This window comes from Argiope bruennichi, chromosome 8 (genome assembly GCF_947563725.1).
Source record: "Argiope bruennichi chromosome 8, qqArgBrue1.1, whole genome shotgun sequence".
NCBI classification, from domain to species: domain Eukaryota; kingdom Metazoa; phylum Arthropoda; class Arachnida; order Araneae; family Araneidae; genus Argiope; species Argiope bruennichi.
The window spans coordinates 55758400-55782959 of record NC_079158.1 but is presented as its reverse complement, the minus strand read 5'-3'; the positions used below and the strand labels follow the sequence as shown (position 1 = coordinate 55782959).

Below are 24560 nucleotides of genomic sequence, written 5' to 3'. Positions count from 1 at the left end.
GGTAATATCATAATGCTTTTAGTATTTTGCATGAGCTGTTTATAAGACAGGATTAGGACTATATTGTGGTGTGTTATCTTCATTCAGCTGTACAAATTGTATTGGCTGATGATTGATCTTTAAATCAACATAATAATGTTCCCATTTATTCTAGAGGATTTATTGATGATGACTATGATGAAATGCAATACCTTAAGTAGCCACTATTCCTTATTCTATTATATCTTTGTGGTATATTTTGAAGCACAATTTCTGTATTTTCCTCAAATATATATATATATATATATATATATATATATATATATATATATATATATATATATATATATATATATATATATATATAATTATCGATTATATTTTCAGGCAAAACCCCAGCTTATAGAACCTGTTGACTTTGAAGTCTTTTTTCATAAAAATAAAACCTTGCTTCAAAATGATCCACTACGAGAAATGCTTTTGTTCCCACAGGATGATGTTGTGGTAAGTTATACATAAAAGAGAAACTCCATATATTAAACTTTCATAAATTGAAATTTCCTATTTATTTAGCTTTTTTCTGGAATCTTCAATGTTTAGGGGGAAAAAACAATTCTATATGTCGAATGAAATTTCTAATTATTGGAATAAAGATTTTCCTTTGTAAAAATTACTTATATGTGTTGTAATTAAAAAGGAATGCTGATTTTATTCATTTGAAGGAATTAAAAAAATTCTATGAGGAAAGATTTTTTAACTGATTTTTTATTCAGTAGTAATTACTAGATGACTAAATATCATTAAAAAAATTAACTATTGCTTTTCATAAATGATAAGTTGTTGATGAATCCTATATTTTTCTTAGCTTCTATTCTATGAGACTCTTTTTTAACTTTAGCAAGATTTTTAAATTGTGTTTAGGTTTAGATTTCTTAATATGAGTGCTTTCCTAAATGGAAATCTTTGAGTGTGTATAAGAAATTTTGGAAAATTGTTTTTGTAAATTTCCAAAATGAATTTATTTCATAGTTTAATTCTGTTAAATCCTTTAATTAAATGTCAGAATTTCTCTAAATCTAAATTTGCCCCTAAAAATTTTCTACAAAGTTTTGAAGGTTCTTTTTAAATATTCATATAATATTGAGATACATAAACAACTATAATGCATTCTAATATGTTGAGTGTAACAGCTGTCTTACATTGTCATTTTTGCCAAATGTCAATAAAATTTTTTATAATTATTGATAACTTTTGTTTTTCTGGGAAAAATTTTTTTATAAGTAATAAAAGAAAAAAAATTTTATTTTCGTCAAATTTTATGTTTGCCTTGGATCTTTTAGACTTTAAATATGTAAATCTAATTTTTCATTGATGATTTTAAAATATTATTGCATGTGTAATACTTTGTGCTTATTACAATTTGGATTTTAATCCTTTTATAGGAAGAAGTTATTTCTCGAACACATCGAACTGTTAATCCAACAATACCTGTTCTTGCAGAAAATGAGGTTTCTTCCTTGTTTACTCGACAGTGTCTTAAAGCCTACATTAAAGATTGGCATGTGATAAATTACAAATATAAATCTTATTCTGGCTCTTATTTACAACTTCCTAGGTATTAATGTTTTCCTAGATATACTTGTATAATGAATAATTAATATTAATAGGATGGCATAAACTATCTGTTTCCTACCATCTGATATTTTATACTTATGCGCAGATTCCCAAGACAAAGTGAATTAGAAGATCAAGTTTATGAAGTAGACACTGAAATTGATGGTGGCAAAGATTCTGTAAGTTTTTTTTTTTCTCCGTATTTCATTTGAATTTTTTATTCTCTAACTATCAAGCAATTTGTTATTAAAATAAATTCCATTTTAAATATTGCATTTGTATTTTATCATGCTTTTGAAGTATTGTTCTTAATGAATATTTGTTCGCTTCATTTTAATTAGATTAGCACTGTTGGAAGTGAAAGTGGAGTTATAAAAGAAGGATTCCTATTAAAAGGACCAGAATCTGGAACAGACAGTTTTATTAGCTTGGCTACAAAGGTTTTCTGTTTTTCTTATATTTATAATATATGAAAAAAAATTCATGAATTTTGCAAGATTGTATGAAAATTGAAATCTATTTTCTTTTCTAGATATGTGCTAATTTTAACATTGTAATCTTATATGATTTTCAAAAGAAATAAAATTTATTTTGGAGGCTCTATTTTTTTAATGCTTTAAATGAAAAGTGTTTTTCTATTTTGTATACTGAGAGTTTAAATACTAATTGGTTTTACTATAAATTTCTACATATATTATAATAGAAAATATTAGAAACTCCAAATATAAATATGGAATTAATATTTTGCGGATATACAACTATCTTTAAGTGCATTTATTAACTTATTGCCCAAATTAATACAAAACTTTTAAATTATGTTTAAAAAATATCTGTGTTAAGAAAACAAAGTTAAATTTTGATGCTCCTTTAAAAAAATTATAAACAAATCAACAGAATATCATATTAAAAAACTTTTATATATGTGAGATGATATATCATTGATTAGATCAAGAGCAAAATAACTATTCAATTGCTTTCAAATTTTTCTTATTTCATTTTAGATTTTTCTTCATTGTTATTTTGCATTATTGTTTGCAAATAAATGTATTATTTATTTTTTTATATAAACTGCCTCCTAATAATGATAAGAAAAAAATTTAAAATATAAAAAATAATGACTTTTGAATTTTTTGTATTACTTTGAAAATATATCTAAAGGGTTATATATGCCTGCTGAAAATTATTTGAAAGTACATATTGATAAAGCAAAACAAAGTAAAAAATAAACAATGACTATGGCTTTTTTTAGCCTTAGAAGTGAGAGGCAACTATTCTGAGTTTTAATGTCTTAATCTAAAATGACAAAACAAATTTAATATATTTTGTTTCTCAAAATTAATGTCCTTGCTTGAAGATAATATCTTTAATGTAGTATAATGAATTTTAAAAATTTATTTGCATCAGTGTATTGATTATGACTTATTTTCATTGCTCAGAAGTTATATACATATATATATGGCTGTCATTTATTATGTTTTGAATATCTTTACACGATCAGCAAATTTCCTGTTCAGCACTCACAATTTATGTTCTTGCTTGATTAATAGAAGATCCTTCGAATCTTTATGCATAATTTTAATAATAATCAAATATATATTTTTTTTCTGTATATTCTTATATGACCTTTAAATTTTTAACCCCCCCCCCCCCCCCCTTTTTAGTCATTTAAAAGAAGATTTGTGTGCTTACGGCAAGAAGTTGATGGGACACATATTTTGGAATTCCATAAAGATGATCGTAAGACTGATTCTAAAGGTGCACTATGCATGGATTTTTGTAATAAAGTTGTGCGAGTAAGTTTATTTAACATTTTAATTTTTTTTCTTTAGTTCAATAATTCTATGCCTTTTAAAATAAATTTCTTCAATTAAAATAAAGATGTTCATTAAATGTTTTCCTCCATCCATCATTAATTTTTTTCCCCTCTTAATTTTGTAACAGAGTTCTAAGAGAAGTAAGTTGGGGTTTGAACTTCAAATGGCAGATGGACACAAATCCTGTATTTTAGCTGCTGAAAATGAAAGAGAACTGGAACTTTGGCTGACTAGTTTGAACACTGTCATTACAAATACAAAAAATGCATCTGAAAATAGTCGAAAACCGCCGATTTCTCCTGATAGCGCTAGTAAGAGTTCTCATGTTTTTGATATAATTTTTAAATTTGAGTTTTTTATATTTCAATTAATTCTAAGAATTTAAACTGATTATATTGATCTGAATAATTTACAATGTTACTTTTTTTCACATAACTTAGTTGTAATGATAACTTTGATATTGAGGGGTCAAGGGTTTTGTGCTTGATTCTTCTGAGAATCTAATATATGCATTTGCATAAAATTAACCATTTATAGTTTCAAATCTTCACTGTTGAATTTTAAAATATTTTGCTAGTGCAAATTGAAATTTCTGAATTTAGAGTTCATTTCCTTATAGCAGAAATTTTTTCTAGATGCTGTTGATGAAAAACTTTTAATTAGTTGCCTTCTTCCTCTATTCCATAACTAAATACTTTTTTTTTTGTCAAATCTGTCGGTTTTTTTTTTTTTTTTTTTTGTCTTCCATGTTTTTATTCATTTAATCGTTTTAAAATGTTGGTAAAAATATAATTGTTTAGCTAAAAATGTTTTAATAATAATTTGCAAGCTGTTTTATTTATTGAAACTTTCCTCCTTTCTAGGTGATTTCATGTCAAGTAGTGCCCCTTCTCCTTTTGGATATGGTACTCTGAAAGGGCTAGAACATAGTAAAAATCCAGAATTAGCAAAGGTAAAATTAATGTTTAAAATTTATTATACATGTTAGCTTTTCTAAAATCCAATTTTTTAAATACTCTCAAATTTTTATTTTTTATATTTTTATTATTTTATTTATTTTTTATATTTTTATTATTTTATTTATTTTTTATATTTTTATTATTTTATTTATTTTTTATATTTTTATTATTTTATTTATTTTTTATATTTTTATTATTTTATTTATTTTTTATATTTATCATTAATTTAAAATTAAACTTTCATTAATATTAACTAAAAGTACAAGAATATGAAATTCGTTATCTCCTATTCTTAGATGAATTGCTTTTTTTATTTAAACACTGCATTTTCATCAGCATGTCCTGATAATTTGCTATTCATATTTTCATATACAAATTAGGATGAATTATTAATTATCTTTTCTGTAGTATGCTAGAGAAACAGATTACTCAATCGCTTTGGCAAGAAAAGAAAACCGACAAAATCTTTTTGCTATTTACCCAGATATGCAGGTAAGATTTATCAAACATTTATTCCATTTTTTTATATTAGATAAGATTTAATTATAAAATATTCCTTTTTAAAAAAAATTCTTATTTTGTCATTTAGAGAATGATCCATTCTGCTCATAATTATGATTTTGAAAAAGAAGTAAAGCCCTACAAGGAAGAATTTGGAACTCGAATTTTGGTAAAATGTGAAGAAATTAGTTTTAGGTTACAGGCACCTCTTGAGAGTGAAAAAGATTCATTGTGTCAGGTAAAAATAAAGATTTCTATTTTATAATTACTGAATTGCATGCAAATGAAATATGATGGATATTTCAAAGTATTTTGTCAAACTTTAAAGTCTGTTGAACACATGTAAACAAATTACTGTAAATTGCATAGTTGTTGTTCATAATAAAGTAATTACTGTATTTTTAAACAATGACAGGAATTTTAAAGCAGAAATGAAAAAATTTAAGAATTGTGTTTTATGAAACAATAGAAATTCTTCAAAGAAAGCCTGCAATACTCATGCAATTGCATATGGTCAAAGAAGTAACAGTCTCTTGTGGCAACTGCAAATATCCCATCAACAGAATTTTGTTAGAATCAAAAATTATTTTTATATATTTTTATTGTGTGCTTTTATTTGTACATTTGTATTCAAAATGGCATTCTTTTTTTAATTATATATATATATATTCAAAACTTAATACTCTTTTTTAAAAACTAATGGAAGATAAATACAAAGAGTTTTTGTCATTTCCACAAAACTGATTTGTTTCTTTTGGAAATAATTTTAATACTGTTCTTTTTTAAATGATATTTTATTTTCTGTTTTGATCAGTGATAATATTAATTATCTTTTGAATTCTTTGATTTTATTTAAAAATAGTTAATTTAGAAAATTTCTGAAATGTTACTTTTGTTATTTTAAAGTCCAAGTAATATATCAAATGATCTTATAATTATACTGTAGAATAATTATTAATTTGTTTACATTTTTCTTTTCTTATATGCAGGTAGAGCCCTATATAACTACTTTAGCAATTTATGATGCAAAAAGGAATAGAAAAGTTAGTGAAGATTTCAAATTTGATGTAAATAATCCCTACATTCGCAATATGCTTCCTATGAAAAGCAGAAAATGCAGTGTTCCTTTTAATCAAACTAATACAAATTCAAATTGTAACGGTGAAAATAATAAAAGTGTACCAAATCCACATCTGAGAGATATTGGAGAAGAATGGTTAGCATTTCCTAAACAGGTTTGTTGACATGTTTTTATATTTTCAAATCATATTGATTTTATCCCTTTCTTTTTTGTGTGTGTGCATATACATACTTTTAGATATATAAAAGAATTTAAAAAAAAGAATGTATTCATTTTGCTCAGCAGAAAATAATTAGAGATTGTAATAGTTATAATTTAAGTATTATGTTATCTTTAAATAATTGAAATCTTGTTTCCTATTATTTATCTTTTACTAATCAATTCTAATTAAAATTTTTCTTTGATAGATTCAATTATATTTACTTCATTTTTTATAACATGTATTTAATTAAATGATGGACTATAAATCTCTGGAAATTATCCAAATTGCTTTGAAATTTATAGCCGAGTTTAAGTCTTTTTTTATGGTCAGGTAATATTTCATAATTAAAGAAAGACAGTTTTAATGTATGTTTTTTTGTGATAGTTGCTCATTTAGACTTTATGCATCCTTATGAGTTCTTTATTAAATGTATAATAAAACTTAATATGGTTATTTATTTTTCATTCATTAATTCATGCATAAATAGACTCTATGTCTGAACTGTCTGTTTTATATTTATTTATTTAATAAAATTGTACTTGTATTAAGAGTGATTCTTTTTTTATGATGTTGATTTGTTATAAATAGTAACCTTTTTAAAAGACAAAGGTGTAGTAATATCAGATTACTTTACATAATTATTGAGTGTAATAATATCAGATGACTTAATTATCACTTTAGACCTAAATTTGTTTATTTTATATATTTTTTTGATGTTCAATGCTAACATTTATATACTTTGATTGTTTTATTTTTAGTAAGTCTTTTCAACTTTTAAAAAGGCCATCTCTTTATTAACATAGTGTTAATATATTCATATATTTTTATTTGTATATTTGGTATTAAATGTATAACCTATAATAATAGCAAACCTTTTATTTTTAATTGTTATAATATACAGTAATTTAAAAAGAACTCTTTAAGTTATTTTTATTCTTTATAATAATAAATTATATTCTTATAGGCTATTTTCAATGTGCAGCATCCAGAATCAGAATTATATTTTGTTCTGAGAATTGAAAAAGTCTTGCAAGGAAGTATATCACAAGCTGCTGATCCTTATATTCGTGCTCAGTCTGCATCTAATAATGGACGCTTAGGGGCTAAAGTACAGAAAATTGCTAGATCATGTTGTCAGAGACTGGGTCATTATCGAATGCCCTTTGCTTGGGCAGCTCGGTATAAATTTGTTTTATTTTAATGAATATTTAAAATTTGTGTTTTTAAAAACTGGCAGTTAATTAACTATATTTAAATATTATTTGCATTATTGTAGCCCTATATTTAAGCCTCTGTCTGATGAACTGGACACAACCACAGAATTTGGGCCATTGTATAGACAAGAAGGTGCAAAACTTTCTGATGAGGACTTGCTGCGCTTTCTTTCAGAGTTTAAAAAGTAACTTCAATATTAAATTTTTAACTATATATGTATATATAATATCAATATTTTTTTTTATCTTTATGTATAAAGATAAAAAGATATTTTTTTTATCTTTAAGATTGCATGGAAATTTTTAATGTATTAATTTTACTTTATGTAACTTGTAATCAAATTATCTTTTAATTTCATTTTTAAAATACCAGTGTTTTACTAATACATGTTTCTTCAAAATGTTGCTATCTTTAAATGCCACATGTAATATATGTTAAGGATTTTTTTTTTTTTTTGTATATGTGTTGCATGAGTGGTTATATTCATAATTTTAATAAAAACAAATATATTTATGTAATTTATGACATTCTATTATACAGAACATTAGTTACTAGATTTAACTCATATATATTTTGGGAGACAATGTTAAGTATTTCTCTACATTTTTTTTAAAATTTTGTCTTTGGAGAAAAGAAATGTATTTGTGAAACAGTTTTATCTAGCCCAACTGAATTTTATTTATTCAGTGTTTTTAGTACTACTTTGTAATAATTTATTCAGGCTTGTTTTTATATAATTAAGTATATTTTCATTAATTGCTGTTTACCTTTTTATTTGGCCACTTATGCTGAAAGATTTTTTTTTATTACAGACCAGAAAAACTAAAGCATTTAACTATAATTCCTGGTTCTTTCAAGTTTTCTCTTCAAATTTTGAAAGATCTTCCTCCAAGTATGCTCATATTTTTTTTATTAAATTTTTATATCAAAATGTTATTTATGTTTATAGTTCTTGCACTGGCAGTTTATGTTTGAATAGATTTTCACTTAATTTATCTTGCAAAATATTTTCATTTGTTGATATAATTTTAATTTATAATAAGGAGCTAAAGTAACTCACAATTGCATTGTTAATTGTTATTAAATAATTAAAAGGGGATTGGGATGTCGTACATAGTCATTAAATAAATAACATAAAGTCATTTTATTTTGCAATGTGTCTAATGCTAAAATTGCAAATTACTTTGAGTTCATTAATTAAAAAAAATTATCTTATTAATTTTTGAACTATATTTTTAAGCATTTTGCATTTTTTTTTTTTTTTTTTAAATCATCTTAGTTAAGTTTCAAAGATTTTAGGATAAACAGTTGATTGTTAAAAATGTATTTCTCTAATTTGTGACAACTATACAAATTTTATCTTTGCTTTTTAAATTTCAGTCATTTTTTTTTTTTTTTAGTTTTTGTGAAAGTGAATTAATATAATACTTTTAAAAAAATTATATATCTATTATTTAAAAAATTCATCAGCATTGCAAAAATGACTAAATGTATCAGTTTAACCTACCTTTGTTTTAGAGTCTGCAATAATTTTGAATAAAAAGAGTAAAGTTATTTTATTTTATGTGTTTATTTAAAAGTAAACAGCTAATATCATATTTTAAGAAAAAGCTTATTTTATCTTTATAGACTTTTGGAAAAGTAATTTGCCTATGTTTATTACAAATTATATTGCCATTCCTATTTTAGAAAAGAATCCCAGTTTGATATTATTATTCTTTTAAATATTTGTAAATTCTTTATGTAAACACTTGCTGTCATTTATAATAAAGTGGAGGATAACTCAGATTAAAACAATCGTAGAGTTTGACCTACTGTCTTGAAGGAACTGAAGTTAGAAAAGTGCAATTTCTTTAGTAATTATAAATAATATGATAGAGTAGTATCAATGCTATTCTATTTGTTTGTTAAAACTTTAAAAATCATAAAATATTTAAACCATGATCATTAAAAACTGGGAATTCCCTTTCAGAAACTAATAAAGAAAAAACTTATTTTTATATTTAAAGTGTTCCTCTCCTCTTCCACTTTCTGCATTTCAGTTAAAAATTTGGAATCTATGAAATGGCATTAAAAGCATAATTAAGATAAATCTGATAAAAGATTTCAAAAGATAAAGTGAGAACTTATTTCATTTTAATACACTGATCAAAAGCCATAAATGAGGGATAAACAAATAAATATGATGGAGTTCAGTTTCCCGATACTATTTTTCATGCATACGAAAATTTATCATTTATCACTAGCCAAAATGATTCTCTTCTTTAATCGCTCTCCTTTTTACACATTTTTCTCATGTCATGTGTTTGTCTCCCCCCCCCCCTTAGCATTTTTAGTAATTGTTGCTGGTATTTATTTTAGTTCAATATCATCATAATAATAGTTAGTATCATCCTTATACAATTCCTATACATATTTTAAAAAATATACATTTATTTAAGAGAAATTACTTCAAAGGAATGTGACTAAACTTTTTTGATATATTATTTATGTTTTCTCATACTTCCAAAATGTTTAGCCTTTTTAAATTAACAGTCTGTTAAGAAATCCTATTTCTGAATGCTGGCCATAAAATATTAATTTCAATAAAAAACATTTATTTTATAATTGCATACATAATTTTCTCGAATTAATTTATTCTTCTTGTTTTAACTGTATTTTTATACCAAATAATTATTTTATTCTTCTATTTAGATTGTTTAAACACTTCACTGGTGCCATTAATACCATTTCCAATACCTCCAAAATGTGAGCCAACTATAGAAATAGAACAATTTCCTACTGGTATAGCCAGTAGTTGCAATCCATATGTTACCTACATTAATCATCTCTATGTTTTTCCTAAATCTTTAAAATATGATGGTCAAAAAACTTTTACAAAAGTAAGTTATTAAAGAATTAATTTTGATATAAATATGTATATAATCTTCAAAAATGATAAATTGTGTGCTTTATTTATTTATTACTTTTCAGCATGCATAAACTGAAAAAAGAATTGTGTTCATATTAGTCTCAACATTTTTTTTAAACCTAGATGTACCATTTTCATCATTTTATTGTAGTGATAATATATCTCTTTAATTTTAAATACAATGTTTTACTGCTGTTGAAAACTAAATTTAGTTCAAATGTATCAGTTACTTTTAAATGTAAATAATGACATCACTTTTTGAATTAGTAATAGTATTGAAACAAGTAGCTTTTCAATATTGTCTGCTTAAATTGTCACTCAGTGTAATGATTGCATTGTGTTATAAATTTTCATCTCAAATTAATTAAGTTTCTAATAATGTTCTTCTATTAAAATTGCAATATATAAACTTTTACTAATCATGTTTTATTTCATATTGCTATAGGCAAGAAATATTGTTTGTTCAATTGAATTTCGAGATAGTGATGATGAAAATGCTGAGCCTTTGAAAGTAATTTCTATTACTTTTTTGTTTTATACTCTTTGGTTTAAATTATATTTTAGTTAAAAGATGAATTAAAACTGTGCTTATTATCAGAGTATCAGAAATATGATTCTGAATTTTGTTTAGAGTGCAAATAATTAGAAATTTGTATCTATATAAATTTTATTTATATTAATGAAATAATTGAAAAAAAAAAAAACATAAAAACTACATATGTTTTATAATTTTCCAAACAACATGATTGTTGAAAAATTATGTTTCTGTTGTTGAAAAATTATGTTTCTGCTTTATGAGATACTGTTTTTGTATTGTAAGTAATGGCTGAATTTAAAAAAAAAAAAAACCTCTGTAAAAAGCACTAAAATAGTGGAGAAATGGGAAAATAACTGAAATTTTATCCTTGGTGAACCTAATCAAAATACATAAAAATGTATAAATATGATAAAAATATTTATTTCACATTCCCTTTTCATGAATTGAGCGAGTAATATTAATTGGAATTCATCCGAATGCTATAAGATTAAATGATGAAATTACCTATCAAAATTTTTACAGAAATTTTATTTAATTTTATAATTAAGCTGATATTCTCATATTTTTATGACTCATATTAAAATGTTAATCATGTTATTACATAACAATAACATGCATGTTAACAAAATGTTAATCATGTCATGTTAATATTAAATATTAATTAAAAATCCAATCATTTTAAAACCAACAGTATTTGGTAAAATCACTGAATTTAAAAATATTTCATTCTTAATGTTTTTTTGTGCATTGTTAGATTATATATGGGGTTCCTGGTGAATCTATATATTGTTCTAAAGCTACCACTTCTATTACTCATCATAACATAAATCCTGATTTTTATAAAGAAGTAAGTATACAAGAAGAGTTTTTTAATTAGAAATTTAAATAATATATTTATGTAGTAAAATTTTTAACTTGTTCCAATAATTAATTAATATTCTGATGCTTGAGTGCATTCCATTATCCAAATAAGGCATAGTAGAGTTTGTATTCCTGAACCAGTTATAAACTAGTGTTTTGATGCATTCTGATTTAAATACATATGATTCGTATAATAACTTTTATATTTAAAAACAAAAATCATAAATCTGTTATTGTGCATTTTCTTTTAATACTTTTGCATCTGTTTATTTGTTCTCATCTGTAGTCATGGTTGGAAGAAGAATTATCGTTAATAAGATGTTTAAAAAAGTTTTAATTTCTTTAAAATTTATTGATTATAAAACTAAGACTTTTGCTCAAAGCTTATCAGTTAACTTTTATGCTTTAACCTTCCAGCTGCTTATTGATTCATTTCCAACTGTTGAAGTAGCAACACATTGCTCACCCATATCCACAAATTTTTTTTTCATTAGAATGATATAGTACTAATTCAGTCTAATATGGGATACTGAACATTTTTTGCTATTTTGTTCTATATTAGTCAGATCTTTAACATTTTATCTTGGTCTTTATTGCGCTTAATTTTTATTATATATATATTGAACAAAATTTTTTTCTACTATAATTTTTCTATCAACTTATGGATTAGTTATTTCATCTATATGTTAAATTTATATTTCCTGAGATTCATGGCTTTTAAAAATATCAATGCATTCTGATAAAAAAAAAAAATGGTGGTTTGAAATAATTTTGTTTAACATTTGTGGTTTATTAAGATGCTTGAATCATCCTAATTGATGTTTGCCATTCAGTGATAACTAAAATATATTTGTTTGTTAGGTTAAGATGCTTCTTCCTACTCAATTACATGAAAAGCACCATATTCTTTTTACATTCCATCATATCAGCTGTGAACAGCCAAAAAGTTCGAAGAGACGAGATATACCTGTTGCTAATGTTGTTGGATATTGTTGGCTACCACTGCTTAATAAAGGACGGTAAGTAACCTGCTTCTTATTTTATGAATTTATTATTAATGTGAAAGTCTGCTTTGTGTTTACATTTCCCAGAAATATGCAGCTTCTGAATAATATAAGGGCATTATTTTTTTAACATCTAGAATCAATTTGTATAAAAACTTTCTGCATATATTCATTGCAATCATAGTTCATGCTCTGTTTTGCTATCAGTATTTTAAAACCATAGAATGTCTCGTACATACTTGTTTCTCACGCATCAAGTGTATTAAATTGAAATACTAGATGGAATCACTGAAATAAAATCATGAGTTTTTTGGGCCTGGAAGAAAAATAATCAATTGTTAATATTGTTCCTTTAATTTGAAAACACACTATGAAAAAAAAAGAGGGGAGGGCATAAGTAACTTGATTTTTTCCCCCTTTGAATCTTGGCATTTCTTCTTTATTACCATCATTCCCATTTTGGGAGATATTTTGCTTGTAATAATTACTTTCAAAACTGATTCAATGCAAACATTACTAATCATTTATTTAATAGGAGTTGCATGTCCTTACAAGCTGAAAATAATTGCTTGCAGCTAGCTATAAGTATTTTCAAATATGAACAAATCTGGTTCTTAAAAAAAAAAAAAAAAAAAAATCCTCTGCTATTGGTAAGTGAAATGGTGAATCGCCATAGTATAACTGGTATAGAGAGCCATTAGTATTTGTTATGCATCTGTAACATTTTCCAAATTTAAAATTCAAAATTGATTTTACATAGTTGTTTGATATATTGAATATTAGATCAGACTTTTTTCAGATTTGATTATTTTACCAAAAATTAATGTATAGCTCAAAAATTTGTGAATGAAGCAATTTTTTTTTAAAAAAATGCTCATCCATTCTACAAATAAGCATCTTATTCAAAGCATAGTAAGCTGAAATAAATTGACTGACAGTTTTTAAATTTTTCTATTAATTTGAAATAATTTATGATTTTCTTTTTATATAATAATTTCAAAACTTAATGTATAGCTCAAATACCAAAAATTAATGTATAGCTCAAAAATTTGTGAATGAAGCAATTTTTTTTTAAAAAAATGCTCATCCATTCTACAAATAAGCATCTTATTCAAAGCATAGTAAGCTGAAATAAATTGACTGACAGTTTTTAAATTTTTCTATTAATTTGAAATAATTTATGATTTTCTTTTTATATAATAATTTCAAAACTTTTATTCCTGAAATAAAGTTTGAAAACAATTTTATATAAATTTGTTCATATTTGTAAAGATGAAATTTGTTATGAATTTTCTCTCTCTTAATACACCAGGAGTTTAAAATTTTGAATATTGGTGTTTTATCGATGACAGCACATTATTTTATTTTTAACATTTAACTCATTTAATAATTATTTAAATTAAATATTGTTTCGGCATCAGGGGTGCCACCTACTAGTGAATTTGAGAGACAAAAGATTTTTAAAAAATTTTTAAGTAAAAATAGTCGAAATAAAAATATATTTGTTGCTTAGTATATTGATAAAGATGTTTTTAGGGAAACTTATTATTTATATTTTCTCCTTGATATATTATTTTTTCTTTAATCCATAATTTTATCTATGTTTCTACTTTTGTTTCCTACTAATCAGCAGATTTTTGCTTTTCTATTTTTTCCAGAAATTCTTTATGCTTAGAAATTTTTCATTTCCAAATTTTGATTCTCACATAAATTATTTGTATTTAGCATGTTGCCACAAATTTTTAATTTTGATGGTTGTGCTCAGATATTAGAATATAGAATATTAGATAATAGAATATTTTCCTATTGTTTATGACTGCCATATGAAATTGAGTGTCAATCTTATATTTGGAAATATGCTATGTTGGAATTATGTTTCTGTAAAAATTATCACATTTTGTCACAGCAGTTTTATGAAAACTTCTTAAAAACTGTAACCGTGATTTGCTCAGCATGACATTTTTCTCTTTTCTCCAAAACAAATGATAGGTATAACCATTATTTGTGGCAATATACCTGGCGAAATTATCATTTACTTTGAATTCTTAACATGCAAAATCACTTTTTTTCACAATGAATTTTATTAAATTTAAAATTATTTACTCATTAAAGTATTTTGAAATATTCTTAGAATACCATATTCATTTTTAGGTTATCTATAGATGATCAGAATCTTTCTGTTTCTATAAATTTACCACCTGGTTATTTGTCATGCAAGCCTTTGGGCCTGGGAAAAGGAGTAAGACTTTTAAAATTACTTTTTGTTCAACAATATCTGTTTAAACACAATTCAGTTTATTTTTTATAAATTGCTGTTTCTCATGTGTATGTATTTAAGTACTATTATAACAATTTTAGAAATTTTTACAAATTGAGGAGGCAAAAATAAACAAATTTGTTTTACTGTTACAATCTGTATTATTGTTTGATATTTTAATATGAAAAATTCTTCAAAATAAATTTATAGATTTAAATCTTATTTTCATGGGGAAACTATTTGGATATATGCTAGTAATAATTCATAAGAATTAGCACAAGCCCATTTCTTTGAAGACTGCATTTTGGCTAATGAGATAAAAATATCCTGATTTCGTAGTCCGTTTGATATAGACAAAATGTGTTTTTTCCTCTTTTCTTTTTCATAAAAATAATAATAATAACACATATGTACCTAGGATTGTTCAATTTCAGTAGAACTTTTAATTGATTTTGAAGAAGTGCTAATAAGGGTTTATAAAATTAATAAACTCATTTGTGAAGAGATTATTTCACTTGCCTAACGAGCATCATTTTAAGAAACTTATGAAACTTGCTTGAAAAGTGAAACAGTATTAACTCATATATTGTAAAAACACCTTATCAATTCCTTAATTAACCTTAATTTGTTAAGTACCTTTAATTTATTAAACCTATGTTAGCGAAAATTTAATTTAAATTTTATATATTGGATATCAATCTTAGTTTTCAATCATAAAATAAGCACCATTTTTACTATTTAAGCATGCATGGTGCTATTTTTCTTGAAATGTCACACTTGGAAATATGTATCAATATTTTTTATTTTTTGTATTTATTTAGAGAAAATCAACTAATTTTTGGCATATGATAATCAATACTTGTTTATTTATTTATTATTGGATGAAATTCAAATTCTTATTTTTATTATTCTATTATTTGTATTTTTCAGTTCAGTGGACCTGAAATTCGTTGGGTTGATGGTGGTAAAGAGCTTTTTAAAGTTTCCTTTATTCTTGTTTCAACTGTTAATTCAAAGGTACTAACTAAGTTGTATATTTTTTTTTTTCATATATTCTTATTCATGGTACATGTTTTGAATTTATTCCTTTTTTATAGGTTTTTTTTTAATTAAATATTTTATTATTTTCGTAGGATCATCATCTTCACAATTTTTTTTCTCAGTGTCAGCGTTTACGTGAATCTAAAATTCCAGAAATTGAAGCAAACAATTCAAATAAGGTATTGCACATTTTTCTTTTATAAGTAAATTTTTAACATACACGAATTATAAATATGCATATAATAGTTTAATTTATAGTTTTTCAATACCAGATCCACATAATATTTTTTTATGTATATATTTATATTTCAATATTGCTTAGTGAACTACTGCAGAAACACTTTTGTACTGGGAACATTTGTTATTGGAAGAGAGGAATCCTTATGTTAGAGCATGTCTTCACATCTCATTTACTGATATTTATTATTGCCTGTAAAAACTAAACAATTTGAATATAAGCCAATTATTTTAAATTTAATTTTTTTTTTTTTTTAATTTAGAGATATATCCAAAAAGAGCCTAGTAAGAGTTGGAGAAATTAGTTAAGCTGAAATAATATTTCTAAAAAATTAAGTAAGGAATATTATATGAAATATGGAATAGAATTGTTAAATTTTTGACAATTGCATGAATTGGGCCTTTATAAATTCAAAAATTTTTGTTTTAAAACTAAGCTACATAATAATTTGTTTTTAGAAAATTAAAAATGCTTTCTCTGAAAAGCTTTAGACTATGTATTCAATACAAAATGGAAAATTTAAATTAGTAAATTATAAATCACTATTGTGTTTATGTTGTTGTAAAGTGGCAAAAAAGTGCTTACCAAATTTTTGTGGCGTATCGTATTTGGTTTATTAATTATTGCTTGAAATGAAATTAATTATATTACTTAGTTTGTTGTAAATCATATAGTAAACAAAAAGTTTAAGTTATTTTATTATGGCCACAGTGTGTTTAACTTATTAATTAAGCTTCTTAGGAAAATTTATTTTTTAAAGATTAATTTAATGTTTTCTTTACTTTTTGTGCTACTAAATAAAGTGTATGAAAAGCACGCTAGCAGCAAGCACCTAATATAAATGTGTAATTTAAAATAAAGAAACTTGTATCAAAAATGTATTACTGCTTTTTCATTTTTTTAAGTCATAAAGTTTGCTACTTGAAGTTTCAAATAAAAGCAGGATGATTTTAACCCGATAAGTATATTGTATTTAATACAAATTTCTTCATTTCAGATTCTTTGACAAAAAAAATGCATCTAAAGAACTAAATTTTTTATTTATTTAAATGTAATATTTATTTATTTCTATTTGAAAAAATGTTATTTTAGTGAATTACATTATTACTATGACTCTTAACTCATTTACTACCATGAATCACGCTTTTCTCTAATTGGATAACAATTCTATTCTATAACTAATAGATAAAGAGTCATTTAATCATGTAGAAGATACGAGTTAAATGTAGAAATGAGTTAGTGTGTTAACGGGATATTGTAAGAATAAATAAAAAAAATTAAAATAATAGAATAAATATGTAAATCCATGTAAACATGGACTAAAACATACCTAAATCTCTTTTGGAGAATTCTGTTATAATTTTTTAATATTCTCTTTATTATATCATAGAAATTTCATCTGTGTACAATAGTTTCTATGCTATAACTTACTATCTTATAGTTATGGGGTTTTGGGTTGTGGGACTTAAGTGCCTGTCCTGTAATTCCTTCTCTGTGTCAGCGTCCTCGACCTCAGAGTATGCCTATGATCCTTCCTGTATCACCTGTGAGTATTAACACTACTAACCGCATGTTATAAATGTGCTTTGCTTTTTGTGGCTTTTATCTCTGAATATTCTAGGTTTCCTAAGCTATAAGTTCAACATGCAGGGTTAGACAAAAATGTTGCTTATTTCATAGGTTTATTCTTCTGAAAGGACAAAATTTAAAGTATAACTAATTTAAATAAATTCTAATTAACTGGTATCTTTTATTCTTTTCACCTTTGAAGAATTTAATTATTTTTCAAAACACTACTGCATTTGTTTACTATTCACTGTAATTTTACTTTTACAAGACAGCCAATATAGCATAGTTTAGGCAAAAATAAGTAAAATGCACATGAAAATTTTATTGAATTGTTAAATATAATTTTATATTTGCCAAATTTTTATAAATATAATTATCAGAGTCTGCTGAGTAAGGCTGCTGATCATTAAACGTTTTCACATTTATTATAATTAAATTACATTCTGCTACTCTCTATGACAGCAACTGCTGAAAACATGGATTCACAGATATTAGAAATAATAATTTAATTTAAAATTCTTTGATATTTTCAACATTTTGATGGAGTATTCATCCTTAAATGACCATCAAAAGACAATTGATTTTGTGCTGTGAAATTCTATGCTAGAAATTGTCAAGGTAATTCATTAAGGATCTTCTTTTGTATATGGCGCTGTGGGATTAAGTAGATTTCAAATTTATGCAGAATTATCGTTTAAAAAATTAACTTCTTAAATCCAAGTAGGATACATGTTCTGCAAAAATATCCCAACCTATGAAATAGATTTAAAATATAAATAAAATAAGAGCTGTTATTGTCATAATTTATTATTAAAATGTTTTGACCATTTTTATTTATTTATTTTGTAATTGGCTAGAAATTCATTTCAATGTTTCAATGCTCCCTATTTGGAACGGTAGAACGCACAGAATTATGCACTCTGAAATGAGCAACTTCAGTTTACCCTAACCCTGTGATTTATATGCTTTCTTTTCTTTTACATTTATGGAATGCTGTTTAACTTTTACTTCCTTTTTTCCAAAAATTGCATGTATGCCCTATTCTATTTTTTAGGAAAATCTAAACAAAATTTTAAAAAAATTGTCTAGTATACTTAAAATTTAATACTAATGTTATGGTCATACTGAAATGGATTTCAGTTCATGAAAGTAATGTAAATAAGATATGCATTTTTTAAAATGACTTCAATTACTAAAAATAAATTTATATTTTTAGTAAACAAAAATAACAAAAAGTTGCAGAATTTTGATTAAAAAAATATTCTAATGCTTCCTATATGAAATATAGCAAGAAGATTCTCTTATTGCCCCAGGTTCTGAAGTTGGTAGAGAAGTTTCCAAGTATGTGAAAGTAAGTATTTATTAATATTGTATACTTAATCATTTCTCTCAAAACCAAATTACCTGCATATTTCTGTTATGAAAATATTCAGATTTATGCTGCTGGAAATATTTAAATTAATTTATTATTTCTCTCATATTCATTGACGATTGGCTAGATTTCTTTATTTAGATAGTAACCTATTATGAAAAGATGCTTTTACTACATGAGAAATTTATATTCTATGTTATATGCGAGGAACATTTAACAACCCCAGAGCATGACTGGTATGCCAGTAGGTATCCAGGCTTGTCTCTGGTGTGCACCAGTCCAAGGAGTGTTCAAACGTTCTTATCTAGGCTAAGGTCTGGCCATATGCAAAGTCTTTTCTTCATCAGAGGCCAAAAGATGTATACCTCTTGCCATTATTTGGCCAATACTTATCCTCCTCATATCATTTAATGTACTGGTGCCTCTGTGAGGCAGCTGGTGAATGAGGGGGAGTTGGTTTACAATCATATCATGCGATTCGATCTCTTGGACTTGGTTTGAATTGGTGTTCGATCTAAAGGGGATAAAAAAAAAAAACAACAAATTTAACAACTAGTTGCACTGCAAATCACAGACTATAATATCTATAATATGTTAGGGAATCCAGCATACTAGTTTGGAATTATTTTCTGGTTTATAGATGTGTAGGCTTTAGTAAATTTATGTAATAAAAACAATTGTCTGCAGTTTGTCAAATTTTAATTAGTATATGCATTTAGTATGAAGGCAACAGGAACAGTGACTACAGTATGCCTCAAGGAGGTCTTAGCAAGTTGGGGAGCATGCCTTCTTCAAAGTACTAAGAAGGATGGCAATAACTGTTTTCTCACTTTTTTGAGTAAATTTTTCTAACATTTATTTACTTAAGTTACAACTGCATTCAAAATAATGCAAACAAGATTTTCCAAGTGTTATTTTTCATTCAGTACATCAATTATTTGTAAACTAAGGTGCTATGTTATACATTTCTTGGATGTTTAAGATATAATGATTATGGATAAAAGTTAATTTTAAATTTTAAATTTTCTCTTGAAACACGGAATGAGTTTCTCAATTGCCCCTGACAATTTTCATCTTGGGGTAGCTACAAATTGGTGTGTTAACAACTTATATTTTTCATACATTTTGAATAATTTATTATGAAATAGGAGATAACATTAAAACTTCCTATATTATTTAGTATAACAGAGGAGGTAATTTATTATAAAATAGGAGGTAAAGGAGGAACATGGTAATGTCCTGTGGACATTAATTTTTATTATTTAATGGCAAATGAAGAAAAAAAACTGATTTTTGAAATATCTACCATGTCACCTACATACATAATATTTTTTTATGTGTGAAAGCTGGTTATTAAAAATGATTTAACACTGATTGACATCAAGTATAGAATAAAACAAAGAGACTGGCATTAAGGGAGGGGGGGAGCATGATTCTGAAGATGAAGATGATGATTTAAACACTTTTCAATTTTAAAAAAAATAGATTGTGGAAATGGAGAAAGTAGCAACACTAATCAACCATGATTGATTTTTAATATATATATATCGATGGATTATGCTGAAGGCATGAGAATAAATGGCCATTATTTGCTTGTCTGAGATGATGGTGGTCAGCTGAATGGGATAAGTTTGAAGAGCACCAATCAATCATGAACTTCCATTAAACAAGAATTCATAAATGATAATTTACAATTGTTGAAAGTTAGATAAAACTATACTATAAAGTCCAATCGCTGAATAGATTTTTTTTTTTTTTTTCAAATAATGTTAATGTAAGATAAAAAAATTTTGATTTGAAAATCAAACATTCTACTTGAAATGGAAGCTCTATTTTTTCATTAATTAACTGAGCTGTTATTCTTAATTATTTTAAAATAAGTTTTCGCATCTCTCTTATTTCTTTTTCTTCTTATTAGTGCTCAACTACTTTTTTTTGTAAAGTTTAATTTCCTGACGAATTTGGCAATAAAATGATTTTAAGTTAAACCAAATTGAAGATATTAAATAATTATTTCAGTTTATAAGCAATATTCTATGAAATGGACTATAATTTTTTTAAAAAAAGTATATTAAAGTAGTTGGTAATAGATGATAAAATAAATTTTGAGGCAGCAAACAGTAATTTCTTATTACAAATATATTTTCAACAATTCAGTTCAATTCTCTGAAGCTAAAAAAACATTTTCTCGGATAATTGGGAACATACTGTGGCAATAGTGAATATTGTTGTCTAGTCAATAAATTAATTTGGAAAAAGAGGCATTGTTTAATGAGCCCTTCAGGACATTATTATACACTATATTATACTTATTTTCCTATTTTTAAGAACTTTTTAAATTGAAGAATTGAGATCTTCTGTAAATTCATTCCTAATTACCCTAATTGGTACTACATATTTTTATTTCATAAATCAATGAATTCATTTTTAATTTAGCCAGAAACATTTTTAAAAAACACAATGTTCAGTTTAGAACCTAACATTATATGTATTATTGATGTTAATGTTTTATTTATAAATGACTGTAACAAAAGAAGAGAAATGGCAAGAAAAAGAAATAAGCAAATAAATAAGCTTTTTTTCTTTCTTTTTTTTATACAGCTTTAAAATTTTGATTATACTTTCTTTAAAGCTAACTGCTAACATTCTTATATGTTTATACAGCTTCAACATGTTTTGGATCAATATGCGTAAGGCTGCTATAAAATTTATTATGTTGCTAAAAATTTATTTTTGTTTGGTTTGTAGGTGCAACATGGAATGACGAAGACTTTAAAGGTTATTATTATTAAAGCATGTATTATATTGGCAATATTACTGACCATTTTGCTTTTGCTACTGAAAACAAAATGCAATTATTTCCTGATTACGTAGCAAACAAAGCAGGACTGTAATAGTAGCATTTGCTAACCAGCATTTAGCACTTTTTGATAGTATTAAAATGAAAGCATGTAGTTGCTGCATGGTTTTTGCTCTTAACTTTCTGTTCTGAAATGTTGTATAAACTCTGGTAATTTTGTATTATTGGTTATAGTTAATATCTCTCAACAATATTGCCATGTACTTTTCATAATTTTGAAAATATGTTTTTCATTTTTGATTTTAAGAAATCATATATTTGGATACTTAGAGTTCCTTTGAACAATATTTCTGCTCCTAAAAACTGAATGCCTTAAATTGAATATCTTGAAGTTTTTCCCCTTTAAAAAGTTCTTACCCTTAAGTTTCATTAACAAAAATGCTTTTGGTTATCAATTTTTAAAAAATGTTAATTCTTTTACAAAATATTTTCAAATAAGTGGGATGTAGAAAATCCTTTGTATTTCAAAATGGAATCCTATAATAGATGTTTAGTGACATTTTCAGTCAGAAATATTTAATTAAAAAGTACATAGATCTGGTGGCAGAGTCTGTGCTGTAGAATTTGTTTATGTGTTTGAAAACCACTTTTACTGTCATGCAGGTTTGATGTATGTTATAAACATTATAGTCAGTTTCTTGCTGGTGTATGGAAGCTTGGAATCATTAATTTTGAATGGTTATATCAGTTATAGCTTCAAAACATATAACTTTTTTTTAAAAAAAATTAGTTTTATAAAGTAGTTATTATAATGTTATAATCATGATTTATTAAATTTATATTACAAATAGGTATGGTTTTAAATATCTTGTGAAGTTTTGTCTTTCAAAGAGTTAGTCAAAGTAGTTTGCTATTAGAAATGTAAATAATTAAAACCCTTGCTGTTTGCATGGTTTTTTCCTACTGCACTTTTTTTGTTAGTGTGCACATTAGATCTCTGATATTAAATTGTGACATTTATCGAATGTTATTAAGCTCTAAATTTTGAAGAGGAGATTTTTCACAAATTATTGTAAGTAAAATTTTTTAAAACTGTTCTCGTTAAATATTGTGATCTAATTAGTTTATAATGTAATTTTGATTTTATAATTTTATTTTATTTCAGTTATTTTATCAGTTTTTTTCTCTGCATGTGGATTATTTTTGTATTTGTTTTAACTTGCATTCTTTCTTGAGAATGTTCAAAAATATTGCGAACTAACATTTTGTGCTTTTATATGCACGTTATTTTTTTTCCTTCTTTTTTTCTTTCTATATTTCTTTTTGTTAAATGCAGCATCATGCCTATCTATATGGCAGGTTAATTATGAACATTTATTCGCTTATCAATTCTCTAATATTTTATTTTGCTTTCTTACTAATTGATGCTACTTTTTGAAATGAGATTACATCAAAAACTGCTGCACCTCAAGTAATGGTATTTATAATTTTTCTTGATTATTATTTTTAATTTTATTTAATTATTACATTAACTTTTGTGCCTTAATTTTTGTTAACTTTGAAATTAATATAGATTTTGTAAAACAAGAAGTATAAAGCTTACAAAATGGAAATGAACTAATGTTCCTTTTATGGTTTTCATCTGCCAACATTTTTTTTTTAATATAATCATTCATAAAATATTGCATTATTTATGCGTTATAATTCATGATGATGTTTAGAATTACAAAGAGTTGCCAATTATAAATAATTTAAAATATAATGAATGAAGTTAATTTTTTTTAAAGTAAAACTTTTCAATATTATTAATGAGTAGTTTTAAGTAGAAATATATGTATATGTTACGGTGTAACACCGAAATCTGGAGAATGTCGACAAACACATAGTCGCTTGGTGTATGTCCGAAATATTAGCTAAATACCCTTATTTCTGACTTTCACCGGTGAATGTCGACATTCACCATGCACTAATGGTGAATGTTGAACATGTCCGAGATTTATATTTTTTTCTCCGTAATTCAGTCGTGATAAATTTTTCGCCTCTCTTTGTGAGAGGAGTAACTAAGAACTTAAAACACACAGTAATTTCAAAATGAGAAAGGAAAATAATAGAAGTAAAAAACTTACTTAATTATACAGTACGTTCTAAATGAGAAAATAAAATAATAGTAATAAAAAAACTTACTAAATTATGTGAATCAAATCTTATTTATTGCAACAACTTAAACTAGTATGACACTTTGAGTTGTACAAGAGGCCCTTGCTTTTACAACTGCATTTATTTGTGGAACACTTCCTTTTGCAATGACAGCGTGTATAGCCTTGCCCACCGCTTCTCGAATTAGCTGCAGCTGCTTCTCTCAGCGAAATTTCTTGAAAAGAAATCTTATCTATGGAAAGGAGCTTTTCTTTACAAATTTCGAACTGATTACGTGTGTAAAGCTGCTTGAGGGTGCCATTTTCATTCGCAAGTTTATAGAAGTCGGGAGTTTTCGATTCCAACAACAACCGCTAACACATTTCGGTTATCTGTACGACCACGGTCGACATCAGGGACTTGTATTCGTACAGTATCACCAATTTCAGCAGGAGAAAATTGCTTTGT

The 24560-nt window shown here is 25.1% G+C and overlaps 1 protein-coding gene across 7 annotated transcripts in view; it reads left to right on the top strand.

Moving 5' to 3' along the window:
• LOC129980961 (dedicator of cytokinesis protein 9-like) overlaps positions 1–24560 on the top strand; it is a 74689-nt gene that overhangs the window by 4743 nt on the left and 45386 nt on the right. For 4 of the 7 annotated variants that reach the window (XM_056091497.1, XM_056091498.1, XM_056091502.1 and 1 more), the window contains exons 2-24: positions 367–483; positions 1422–1594; positions 1700–1772; positions 1935–2033; positions 3255–3386; positions 3535–3718; positions 4271–4359; positions 4775–4858; positions 4956–5105; positions 5857–6102; positions 7115–7329; positions 7427–7549; positions 8178–8257; positions 10060–10247; positions 10722–10787; positions 11569–11661; positions 12537–12694; positions 14831–14918; positions 15867–15953; positions 16070–16156; positions 17657–17761; positions 19073–19135; positions 21905–21934. In XM_056091497.1, coding sequence (XP_055947472.1) covers positions 367–483; positions 1422–1594; positions 1700–1772; positions 1935–2033; positions 3255–3386; positions 3535–3718; positions 4271–4359; positions 4775–4858; positions 4956–5105; positions 5857–6102; positions 7115–7329; positions 7427–7549; positions 8178–8257; positions 10060–10247; positions 10722–10787; positions 11569–11661; positions 12537–12694; positions 14831–14918; positions 15867–15953; positions 16070–16156; positions 17657–17761; positions 19073–19135; positions 21905–21934 — 2730 coding nt within the window. The remainder of the gene's footprint in view (positions 1–366; positions 484–1421; positions 1595–1699; positions 1773–1934; positions 2034–3254; positions 3387–3534; positions 3719–4270; positions 4360–4774; positions 4859–4955; positions 5106–5856; positions 6103–7114; positions 7330–7426; positions 7550–8177; positions 8258–10059; positions 10248–10721; positions 10788–11568; positions 11662–12536; positions 12695–14830; positions 14919–15866; positions 15954–16069; positions 16157–17656; positions 17762–19072; positions 19136–21904; positions 21935–24560) is intronic. The other 3 variants (XM_056091499.1, XM_056091503.1, XM_056091504.1) reach the window with 3 other exon arrangements.